General features: G+C 42.7%; 1 protein-coding gene across 1 annotated transcript in view; it reads right to left on the bottom strand.

The window, feature by feature from the left end:
- The window catches only part of ctif (CBP80/20-dependent translation initiation factor), a 151,754-nt gene that overhangs the window by 111,966 nt on the left and 27,071 nt on the right, over nt 1-12,717 (bottom strand). Inside the window, exons 4-5 of the mRNA XM_029690268.1 lie at nt 3,167-3,295; nt 832-905 (exon numbers count right to left, since the gene is read on the bottom strand). Of these exons, the coding sequence (XP_029546128.1) occupies nt 832-905; nt 3,167-3,295 (203 nt within the window). The remainder of the gene's footprint in view (nt 1-831; nt 906-3,166; nt 3,296-12,717) is intronic.

Below are 12,717 nucleotides of genomic sequence, written 5' to 3' on the forward strand. Positions count from 1 at the left end.
CATGTTCTCTGAACACACGCTGTTTGAGGGCCAGAAGTCATCCTCAATGAAAAAAAACAGCTGGCTGATTCTGAAAGAAGATGTGGCTGTAAATGAATTGAATAAAACCGAGGCTAAGCTGTTGCCAATGTCGTTATTTTTGTTAAAACTGTGTGGTCCCTGCGGTTGTGTTGTTCCATCTCCTGTCTGACAACAACAACTACTACTCAGGGTGCTGAACAATTCATCAAATGGCCACCGGACTATTTACATTGACACCCCACCCCCCCATTTGTTTTATACACTGCTGCTACTCGCTGTTTAGTATCTATGCATAGTCACTTCACCCCTACCTACATGTACAAATTATCTCAACTAACCTGTACCCCCTCACACTGACTTGGTACCGGTACCCCCTGTATATAGCCTCGTTATTGTTACTTTATATTATTGTTTACTTTAGTTTATTTGGTCAATATTTCTTAACTCTTCTTGAACTGCGTTGTTGGTTAAGGGCTTGTAAGGAAGCGTTTCACGGTAAGGTCGACACCTGTTGTATTCGGTGCATGTGACAAATAAACTTTGATTTGATCCTATCATCAGGTTGTCTGCATAAGATAGCAACACCACAGTACAAGGATAAGACAGAAGTGAGTACTGTTACTAACCTCTCCTTTATATCCATCCCATAATACAATGCCACGGAGAAGGCTATTCAAGTAAACACTCTCAACTAGCTATGTATCAGTGTGAGCTAGAGATAGAATTCATATGTAATAGGAGTCGTCATCAGTGTGTGTGTGTGTGTGTTGTGATGGGGGTGTGAATGAGTCAACAGTGTGCATGACATACCCATGAGAGTCCATGGTGTTAGCAGCCCAGATATCAGTACCCAGGATGTCAAATGACCCTTCTCTGTTCCCGTTCTGAAAGACAACACACAACCTGTTACAACAGTGTGTTACAACAGTGTGTTACAACAGTGTGTTACAACAGTGTGTTACAACAGTGTGTTACAACAGTGTGTTACAACAGTGTGTTACAACAGTGTGTTACAACAGTGTGTTACAACAGTGTGTTACAACAGTGTGTTACAACAGTGTGTTACAACAGTGTGTTACAACAGTGTGTTACAACAGTGTATTACCTTTACACCACTATATGGAACACCTTTACTACTTTACAGCTCAATACTGATCAAAACAGATCTCTTGTCATCGTGCTAAACTTCAAAAATACTCAACCTGCATGCTAACACACCCTAACATTGATGAAGCATTAGTTAAAGTCCCCTTCAGTGGAAAGATAATCATCCCGTCACGTATTATTACTACTCCAGGAGGCAGTGGAGGCTGCTGAGGAGAGGACGGCTCATAATAATGGCTGGAACGGAGCGAATGGAATGGTACCAAACACATGGAAACCATGGAAACCATGTGTTTGGTGTATTTGATACCATTCCACTGATTCTGCTCCAACCATTACCACGAGTCCCTCCTCCCCAACGAAGGTGCCACCAACCTGTGTTGAGAGGGATGGAAGGGACATTATATCTATAAAAACATTTCTGGGACACAAATACTGTTTAGCTGGTCTGTCAACATGTACTGTATGCGGGTAAATGACTGATGCGTTTTCCCTGTGGGAAGGAATGCAGAGGGAATTCCATTATGGCATCTAGATCCCTTTATGTATCTCTATGGAGCAGATACACAACTCCTCTGGGAGACACATCCTGGAGCCTGACAGAAGAACCTCCCCCCAAACCCTGCATTAACCCCACATTACATAACATGGAACAAGGTAAGCCAGCACCATTCAAACCCTGCATTAACCCCACATTACATAACATGGAACAAGGTAAGCCAGCACCATTCAAACCCTGCATTAACCCCACATTACATAACATGGAACAAGGTAAGCCAGCACCATTCAAACCCTGCATTAACCCCACATTACATAACATGGAACAAGGTAAGCCAGCACCATTGAAGACTTTTCAGGCACATCATATTAGAGTATACCCCTATCCAGTAAGGTGATGCATGCTAAAAGAGGGTGGGGGGTGTCCTGACAACCCCTGATGACCTCATAGTAAATCACGTGGTGGAATTCTGGAGCAGCCATAAGCCTGCAGTAGCTTTCTTATGGTCCCCTGGGACAAAAGAGAGTGAAACAGGACTTGAATACATATTACTGTGTGGGAGGGTGGTGGCCGGGGGAGGAAGAAACCAGACGATGCTCTCATACTATAGTAATGGCTGGAAGAGAGCCTGTCCTCCCATTTCTTCATCCACCATCCACAGCTGCTGTGGGGGTTCTGTGGTGATGGTCTGATAGAAAAGCTGTAGTTTGGTTTGGTAGTTACCTGTACCTTGATAATACTGTGTTTGTGGGGGTTCTGTGGTGATGGTCTGATAGAAAAGCTGTAGTTTGGTTTGGTAGTTACCTGTACCTTGATAATGCTGTGTTTGTGGGGGTTAAGGTTGGGGAGTGGTGATAGAAAAGCTGTAGTTTGGTTTGGTAGTTACCTGTACCTTGATAATACTGTGTTTGTGGGGGTTAAGGTTGGGGAGTGGTGATAGAAAAGCTGTAGTTTGGTTTGGTAGTTACCTGTACCTTGATAATACTGTGTTTGTGGGGGTTAAGGTTGGGGAGTGGTGATAGAAAAGCTGTAGTTTGGTTTGGTAGTTACCTGTACCTTGATAATACTGTGTTTGTGGGGGTTAAGGTTGGGGAGTGGTGATAGAAAAGCTGTAGTTTGGTTTGGTAGTTACCTGTACCTTGATAATACTGTGTTTGTGGGGGTTAAGGTTGGGGAGTGGTGATAGAAAAGCTGTAGTTTGGTTTGGTAGTTACCTGTACCTTGATAATGCTGTGTTTGTGGGGGTTAAGGTTGGGGAGTGGTGATAGAAAAGCTGTAGTTTGGTTTGGTAGTTACCTGTACCTTGATAATACTGTGTTTGTGGGGGTTAAGGTTGGGGAGTGGTGATAGAAAAGCTGTAGTTTGGTTTGGTAGTTACCTGTACCTTGATAATACTGTGTTTGTGGGGGTTAAGGTTGGGGAGTGGTGATAGAAAAGCTGTAGTTTGGTTTGGTAGTTACCTGTACCTTGATAATACTGTGTTTGTGGGGGTTAAGGTTGGGGAGTGGTGATAGAAAAGCTGTAGTTTGGTTTGGTAGTTACCTGTACCTTGGCTGGCCCTCTGAACTGGTTGTTCCTCCCTCTGCTACCGGACCTGGAGCCTGAACCAGGCCTTGAACCAGAGCTGGGCCTGGACCCTGTACTGCCATTACTACTGTGATCCCACTCATCCTACAGAGAGTGGGGGTGGAGAGAACAAAATCAATACCATATCAACTCCTCCACTGTAGAGAGAGAACAAAATCAATACCATATCAACTCCTCCACTGCAGAGAGAGAACAAAATCAATACCATATCAACTCCTCCACTGCAGAGAGAGAACAAAATCAATACCATATCAACTCCTCCACTGCAGAGAGAGAACAAAATCAATACCATATCAACTCCTCCACTGTAGAGAGAGAACAAAATCAATACCATATCAACTCCTCCACTGCAGAGAGATAACAAAATCAATACCATATCAACTCCTCCACTGCAGAGAGATAACAAAATCAATACCATATCAACTCCTCCACTGCAGAGAGATAACAAAATCAATACCATATCAACTCCTCCACTGCAGAGAGATAACAAAATCAATACCATATCAACTCCTCCACTGCAGAGAGAACAAAATCAATACCATATCAACTCCTCCACTGCAGAGAGAGAACAAAATCAATACCATATCAACTCCTCCACTGTAGAGAGAGAACAAAATCAATACCATATCAACTCCTCCACTGTAGAGAGAGAACAAAATCAATACCATATCAACTCCTCCACTGTAGAGAGAGAACAAAATCAATACCATATCAACTCCTCCACTGTAGAGAGAGAACAAAATCAATACCATATCAACTCCTCCACTGCAGAGAGAGAACAAAATCAATACCATATCAACTCCTCCACTGTAGAGAGAGAACAAAATCAATACCATATCAACTCCTCCACTGTAGAGAGAGAACAAAATCAATACCATATCAACTCCTCCACTGTAGAGAGAGAACAAAATCAATACCATATCAACTCCTCCACTGCAGAGAGAGAACAAAATCAATACCATATCAACTCCTCCACTGCAGAGAGAGAACAAAATCAATACCATATCAACTCCTCCACTGCAGAGAGAGAACAAAATCAATACCATATCAACTCCTCCACTGCAGAGAGATAACAAAATCAATACCATATCAACTCCTCCACTGCAGAGAGAGAACAAAATCAATACCATATCAACTCCTCCACTGCAGAGAGAGAACAAAATCAATACCATATCAACTCCTCCACTGCAGAAAATGCAGAACATGTACTACACAATGCTGATGTTATTGTCAAGAAGACCTATTTCTAATATCTATGAGGGAGGAGAATGGACAGTAAGGGGTAATAAATAGAGATAGGTCTGCGACTGCTGCCGAGTCGAGCCCATTTACATGATGAATGTCTAACCACCAATGCTGCAGGGGGGGGCAGTGGAGAAAGTGTGTGAGAGAAAGAGAGACAGGGAGAGAGAGAGCAAGAGAGAGGTTTATTATTTATTGGTATCATTAGCTTTTGCCGCAGCAGCTATTCTTCCTGGGGTGCACAAAAAACAAAAACACTGACAAGGAAAGTCACACAAATACAACCATATACAAACAACTAAAATAATACAAACACCACAACTAACATAATACAAACACAACTAAAATAATAATGTGGGTGTATATTGTGGGTGTTAGAGTTTAACCAGTTAAACTCAGAGCGGTTGTTTTGGGCCCTGTACAGGGCCGGTGAATTTGGGGAAAATACATTTAAAAATACATTTTATCCTAAAATAGAACGTGACAAACCTTCTACAAAAGCTACAGGCCTTGTCTTTTTGGAAATCGAACTCATATCTTACTGCTGGCAATGTCATAAGAATCTCCCCCATACAGGCCATAAATAATGCACTATGGTTATAGTCATAGAGTATGCTATGTAGGTCAAGTCATCAAAAGTGTAAACATTTAGTATGCATGGAAAGGGTACGCACTTCTCCAGCCACATTATCTTGTATGCATCCTTCACATGCAGCGTTTAGCTAGCTCCTCGTTTACAACAGAAAAAGTGAATGGGAAAAGAGGTCTGAAGTTTCCTCACCGGTCTGTGTCTTATTTCAAGAACAAAAAACTCAATAACTTGAAGGCCCTGGTTGCTAAGGTAACTTGAAAATCCGTTAAGCCATTTTGGCACAGTGACTCACTACCCAAACCAGACGAAACTGGTTTCAAGTCGCCAAGAGACGTCATGTGATCTCCTACTGCTATCTAGTGGACGAGTTGGAAATCAGACAGAGTTTGTGCATGTTTAGAACACAACCATTAGGTAAAAGATCTGATCATGTTTTAGCTCAAACCTAGACTTTCAGATCTTTTGTTCATGTTAGTTCTGTATGTGCCGTTAAGGGCAAGGCATTCTGCTTTGTTTTGAGCCAGCTGCAGCTTTGGTAGGTGGAAGACCAGTGACAAATCATTTGTAGAAATAGAGGAGAGTAAAGGACAAGACACTGTATATATCTGATGTTAGAGAAGCTTTCACTGAAGAACACTCTCTGGGTTCTATTGGATAAATAACTTTCCAACCATGTAATGGTCGGTGATGTAAAACCATAGCAAGTGACTTTATAACAATAGATGACCAATAACATCAAAGGCTGCACTGAAATCTAACAATGATCTCCAACTATCATCTGATGATCTATTTATTTTAACCAATCATCAGTCATCTGAGTCAGTACAGTAGAAGTTCAGTGCCCTTCTCTATATGCATGCTGAAAGTCAGTAGTTCTCTGAAAAAAAGCTTTGTATTTGGCCAAACACAATTCTCTCCATCAGTTTACTAGGAACAGGCAGCAAACTGATTGGTTTCACGTTAAGGTTGTTTATACCTGGTGGCTTATCATTATTGATGGGTAACAGTTGTTCCACCTCTCACACACTGACTTGACCAAAACCACAATCTTTCTTTCATTACTACACCTTTAAAACAACAATAGGATGGTTCAATGTTGTCATTTCACTTGAGGTTTTCCACTTTACTAGTGAAATAGTCATTGAAAGTTTTCGTTATAAATGACACATGAACTTCAAAGAACGATTTTCTGCCCATGATATCATTTAAGGTACTCCAAATTATTTTTCCATTGTGTTTAACGTAAGTTATCTTGGTTTTGGGGGGGGGGGGGGGGGGGGGCATTGGTTGTGTTGGAGAGCCAGGACCATTCTGACTGTGTGCTGCTGAGCTGAGTAGAAAGAACCGCCTTCTCTATGACTGAAACAAGTTGACTACAGTCAGTGTTCCAGTGGTCACGATCAGTCACACACCTCTCTGCCCCATACCCTACTACAGACTCTGCCTGCTGGCTGGCTGGGGGATTCTAGACTGGTGTCCCCTTCCCTCCCAGACAACCGCAAGGGAGTGACTGGATGTAACGTTCAATTTCCTGTCATTTGATTATTTCATCAGTGCCTCTCTCAAGTCATTTGTCAGACTTAATGCAGCCGCCTCATCCACCTCAACGACAGCCTTGGGTTACCGTGTGTGGGAAGCAAGGGTTGGAACCAGTTCAGGGAACAGAACAGAAAAATAACTAAATGTTTCAAGAACAGAAACGGAACCGAGAAAGAAAGTGATCCATACTGTTGCGGAACAGAAGTTAATGTTTTTCTAGCCCCACCAAAAAAAACAGCAGCAAAGCCCTCCCTTACTCACGAACGTATTCCAGCCTCTGCCTGCAAGCTGGAAATCTTTGTCAGTGTGTGTTTAGGTTACCTGTCCATCCCCCTCTGAAACATACTGTAGGCTACTGTACTGATGTTAGAAGCGTCAGAAGATGGAGAGAGAGATTTTTTATTAGCTAGATTAGAATGGATAAACTTTTTCAATGCTAGTTAAGGATACTATAGGCCTAGTTATCACGTTTCACGTTGGATTTATTAAATACAAAAAAAAAGGTAAGACATGTTTTTAATTCTGGTGCCGCAATGCACAAACAAGCTTGTTAGCTAGCTCGCTCAAGGTACATTCAAAGTTCCTTCATAAAATCCACTCCTCCTAGATCTAATTCTGTGGCCCTAATTCAGATGATGTCATAAAAAGATGCCCAGCGCTTCAAGCCTGCTCCTCAACCCTCTCTCCCCACCCATAACATTTCAGTCACATCTTGTGCAATAGGCAACAGTTGTCCGTCTACCACGCATGTAAACAACTATCTTGCCTGCTCTATCTGCACTGATTGGTGAAGTCATTTCATGAGCTAAAGGTTAAACACATTATTTCACAGGTTAAAAAAGGAACAATATAAACCGGTACTTTTTCAGGGTTCGAACCGGTTCAGAACTTTATTTTGCTGGTCGGAACAGTGGAACAGAAACAAAAGAAAATAGTTCTGTTCAGAATGAAACGATTGATAAATCATTTGGGTTCCAACCCCTGGTGGGAAGGGAAAGATCTTTCAGGCGATGACAGGAAGAATCCACAGTAACAGCTGAGAGGAAAAAAGACTAGGGCTGTGTCCCCCTATGGGCCCTGGTCAAAAGTAGCGCACTTTATCCAGGCTCTATCACAATTGGCCGTGATTAGGAGTCCCATAGGGCGGCGCACAACTGGCCCAGCGTCGTCCGGGTTTGGCCGGTGTAGGCTGTCATTGTAAATAAGAATTTGTTCTTAACTGATTTGCCTAGTTAAATAAAGGTTAAATCTTTTATTTAATTTTAGTACATTTATAAGGAGGGAGTTGGGTGCCATTTGGTCCTCAGTTTGGGCTAAAATCAATACATCCTTATAGTGCCGGATCAGCACATGCATAGCTCTCGGTTGCTTGGAGAAATATAGGAGCAGCACGAGACCTAACAGATTGAGATTAAACAGAGCTAGATCCTCTGTGATCCCAGACAAAAGTAAAAGCATTCAGTTACAATGCTGCCCTGAAAACTGCTGCCCTTAATCATTCCCTCAGAAAGTGACACAGGCACAGATGCACAACACCACACACTAACCTATAACCCTCTAACAGACATGTCTTTACCGGACTAGGAACAACCCAGTCGTCCACAAGACAGCCTCAAGCACTCTGTGTGCAAACAAGGGCTTAGAAAGGGCTCTAACTGCTTAGTTGAAATGAAAGTGAAGCACAAAGCAGGCAGCAGAGGATGAAGTGTGTACCCAAAGGACCAGAGGGCAAACCGACTCCTGTCCTGGAGCAGCCTTGTGGTTTACGCTCTCCTCTAACACATCGTCACTTCATCTCTGTGTGACGGTATCATCTAATCTCTTCTTTCAAACCGACTCCTGTCCTGGAGCAGCCTTGTGGTTTACGCTCTCCTCTAACACATCGTCACTTCATCTCTGTGTGACGGTATCATCTAATCTCTTCTTTCAAACCGACTCCTGTCCTGGAGCAGCCTTGTGGTTTACGCTCTCCTCTAACACATCGTCACTTCATCTCTGTGTGACGGTATCATCTAATCTCTTCTTTCAAACCGACTCCTGTCCTGGAGCAGCCTTGTGGTTTACGCTCTCCTCTAACACATCGTCACTTCATCTCTGTGTGACGGTATCATCTAATCTCTTCTTTCAAACCGACTCCTGTCCTGGAGCAGCCTTGTGGTTTACGCTCTCCTCTAACACATCGTCACTTCATCTCTGTGTGACGGTATCATCTAATCTCTTCTTTCAAACCGACTCCTGTCCTGGAGCAGCCTTGTGGTTTACGCTCTCCTCTAACACATCGTCACTTCATCTCTGTGTGACGGTATCATCTAATCTCTTCTTTCTGCCTTTATCGCTTATAGTACAAACTATTAATACTGACCCAGAAAGAAATCTCTTTCATTACACCTCAGTCACCTATGGGAAGTCTACTAATGTAGACTTACCATAGAGCTGGGCGATACGGCCTAAAACTCATATCTAGATTTTTTCAAATTTACGGATGATTCACGATCTATATTTTTTTCTCTAAATAAGCTTGGTTGTACAATTAAAAAAGGTCATATAAACTGCATTTAAAAACAGTCAGCAATAATCTAAATGAATTCAGGGCTTGTGAAATTATACCTAGGCTAAATATAAGCCTTCCACAACAATAAGACCCACTAATCATTACATTATTCAATCAAATAATCACTGATCTGGCTTTCAAGTCAGTCTATGAAAATGCCCTTTTTGTTACAAATGTAACCAGAACCGTGCATAATGCACATTCACTAATAAATGACGAACTTCTCATAGCAGGCATTATAGAACATTAACACAGGTCTCAACAATCTCTCAACCACAAGCCTATTTGCTAGCTAACGAGGTAGAACAGTGTTCTGACCTCACCCTTCTGTCTGTATCCAGCTGTTTGAACAGCATGCTAGTCTGTCCACTTTGTTCACATGTTGAAATCAAGAGGCCTAGCTTATTTCTCAGAATGAAGAGTGAGTTGCCATTTCCTTACATAATTGTGTTTTGTGCTTATAGCTCATTCATAAAACACGGACTAGACAGCTAGTATAACAGTCTTTGGCTAAAATGCTGCTAGCGGTACCGCAATGCAAGCAAAACAAACTGAGCATACATTTTCCAGAATCAATGTTCACTGATAGCGCGCAGAGCAGCCACCAGTAAAACAGCACTATCTGAGTAGTTGAGACATAAAAAGGGTGTAGATAGAAAGGTTCACTTCACCTCTATTACAGTAAAATAATGTTCAATGTGTTTCAGTGTCCATATGACCCATTCTGATGGACCAAACCTCAAAAGGTAAATAGAGTTGAAGCCACTTGTCAGAGGAGGAAGTTCTCTCTCATCTTTGTTGTTGTAAGTGGCAGGGGCTTGGTGTGTGTGTGTAAACAGAGAGGAAAAGGTGAAACAAGAGGTTTCACTCGCGACAAAATCTGTCCAAAATAAGCCCAATGTGTTTCTTTGGGCTTATTTTGAACCTAAGCTTGTCCACCTACCTTCCCGCCTTTGGGACAACGACTCCAATTGTTAGAGTGGAGACATGAGCATCTCATCATTATATACAGATCTCTGGTGTAAGTGGGAAGGTGCACAGGAATCAGCACATGAAACCTGATCTGGCAGCCCAGGTGGGGAACAGAGGGCTTACCCTGTGCAAGCAGTGGGCCTTGTCTTACACAACCACAATAAGATTGGAACACAACCGCACGTCATTGGTTGAGACAGGAAATGACAGCGAGAGCCAGGGAGACGGGTGTGTCTCTCCCTGCACCCTGTGCCAGCATTCAGGGGCAAACCCACTCTGCCAGGTCGTCGTGCCAACAGGCGCAGACACAAAGCCAGAGGCGGCACATGGGGGAAAGACCACAATCTGGACTAGCACCCTGTGACATCAGCAGACACTTGTCCAATAAGAACACAGATTTTTGTTTTCCGTTACAAAATGTTTTGTTAAGGTGGTGTACCCTACTGAACAGTTATACAAGCCCCTCAGGGGAAAAAAGGAAGTGTATTTCAGTTCCAGCATAGACAGAACAACATCTAGACTAGAGGTCAACCGATTAATCGGCATGGCCGATTGATTATGGACGATATCAAGTTTTCATAGCAATCGTTAATCGGCCTTTTTAGACGCCGATTATGGCCGATTACATTGCAATCCATGGGGAAACTGCGTGGCAGGCTGACCACCTGTTACGCGAGTGCAGTGTCAAAAGGAACTTGTGGCTGCAATGAGCCAATGTAAGTTGCTAGCTAGCATTAAACTTCACTTATAAAAAACTATCAATCTTCACATAATCACTAGTTAACTACACATGGTTGATGATATTACTAGGTTAACTAGCTTGTCCTGCGTTGCATATAATCAATATGATGCCTGTTCATTTATCATCGAATCACAGCCTACTTCGCCAAACGGGTGATGATTTAACAAAAGCGCATTCGTGAAAAAAGCACATTCGTAGCAGAAATGTACGTAACCATAAACATCAATTCCTCTCTTTGGGCCGCCTGGCTCGTTGCAAACTGTGTTTCTTCCAAACAAAGACCGTAATTAATTTGCCAGAATTGTACATAATTATGACATAACACTGAAGGTTGTGCAATGTAACAGCAACATTTAGACTTATGGATGCCACCCGTTCGACAAAATACGGAATGGTTGCGTATTTCACCGAAAGAATAAGCGTTTTGTTTTCGAAATTATCGTTTCCGGATTTGACCATATTAATGATCTAAGGCTCGTATTTCTGTGTTATTATGTTATAATTAAGTCTATGATTTGATAATTGATAGAGCAGTCTGACTGAGCGGTGGTAGGAAGCAGCAGGCTCGTAAGCATTCATTCAAACAGCACATTACTGCATTTGCAAACAACTCTTAGCAATGCTTGAAGCACAGCGCTGTTTATGACTTCAAGCCTATCAACTCCCGAGATTAGGCTGGCAATACTAAAGTGCCTATAAGAACATCCAATAGTCAAAGGTATATGATATACAAATGGTATAGAGAGAAATAGTCGACACGTCATAATTCCTATAATAACTACAACCTAAAACTTATTAACTGGGAATATTGAAGAACTGGGAATACTGAAGAACTGGGAATATTGAACCACCAGCTATCATGTGTTCTCATGTTCTGAGCAAGGAACTTAAACATTAGCTTTTTTACATGGTACATATTGCACTTTTACTTTCTTCTCCAACACTGTGTTTTTGCATTGTTTAAACCAAATTGAACATGTTTCATTAGAGACTTAATAGATTTATTTTAATTTAACAAAGGGTTCATTTTTAATTCAGTATTGTACATTATCGCCCCGTACTACCATTACATTACCGCCCCCGTACTACCATTACATTACCGCCCCGTACTACCATTACATTACCGCCCCCGTACTACCATTACATTACCGCCCCGTACTACCATTACATTACCGCCCCCGTACTACCATTACATTACCGCCCCGTACTACCATTACATTACCGCCCCCGTACTACCATTACATTACCGCCCCCGTACTACCATTACATTACCGCCCCCGTACTACCATTACATTACCGCCCCCGTACTACCATTACATTACCGCCCCGTACTACCATTACATTACCGCCCCCGTACTACCATTACATTACCGCCCCGTACTACCATTACATTACCGCCCCGTACTACCATTACATTACCGCCCCGTACTACCATTACATTACCGCCCCCGTACTACCATTACACTACCGCCCCCGTACTACCATTACATTACCGCCCCCGTACTACCATTACATTACCGCCCCCGTACTACCATTACATTACCGCCCCCGTACTACCATTACATTACCGCCCCGTACTACCATTACATTACCGCCCCCGTACTACCATTACATTACCGCCCCCGTACTACCATTACATTACCGCCCCCGTAGTACCATTACATTACCGCCCCCGTACTACCATTACATTACCGCCCCCGTAGTACCATTACATTACCGCCCCCGTAGTACCATTACATTACCGCCCCCGTACTACCATTACATTACCGCCCCCGTACTACCATTACATTACCGCCCCCGTACTACCATTACATTACCGCCCCCGTACTACCATTACATTACCGCCCCGTACTACCATTACATTACCG

Source organism: Salmo trutta, chromosome 15 (genome assembly GCF_901001165.1).
Source record: "Salmo trutta chromosome 15, fSalTru1.1, whole genome shotgun sequence".
NCBI lineage: Eukaryota > Metazoa > Chordata > Actinopteri > Salmoniformes > Salmonidae > Salmo > Salmo trutta.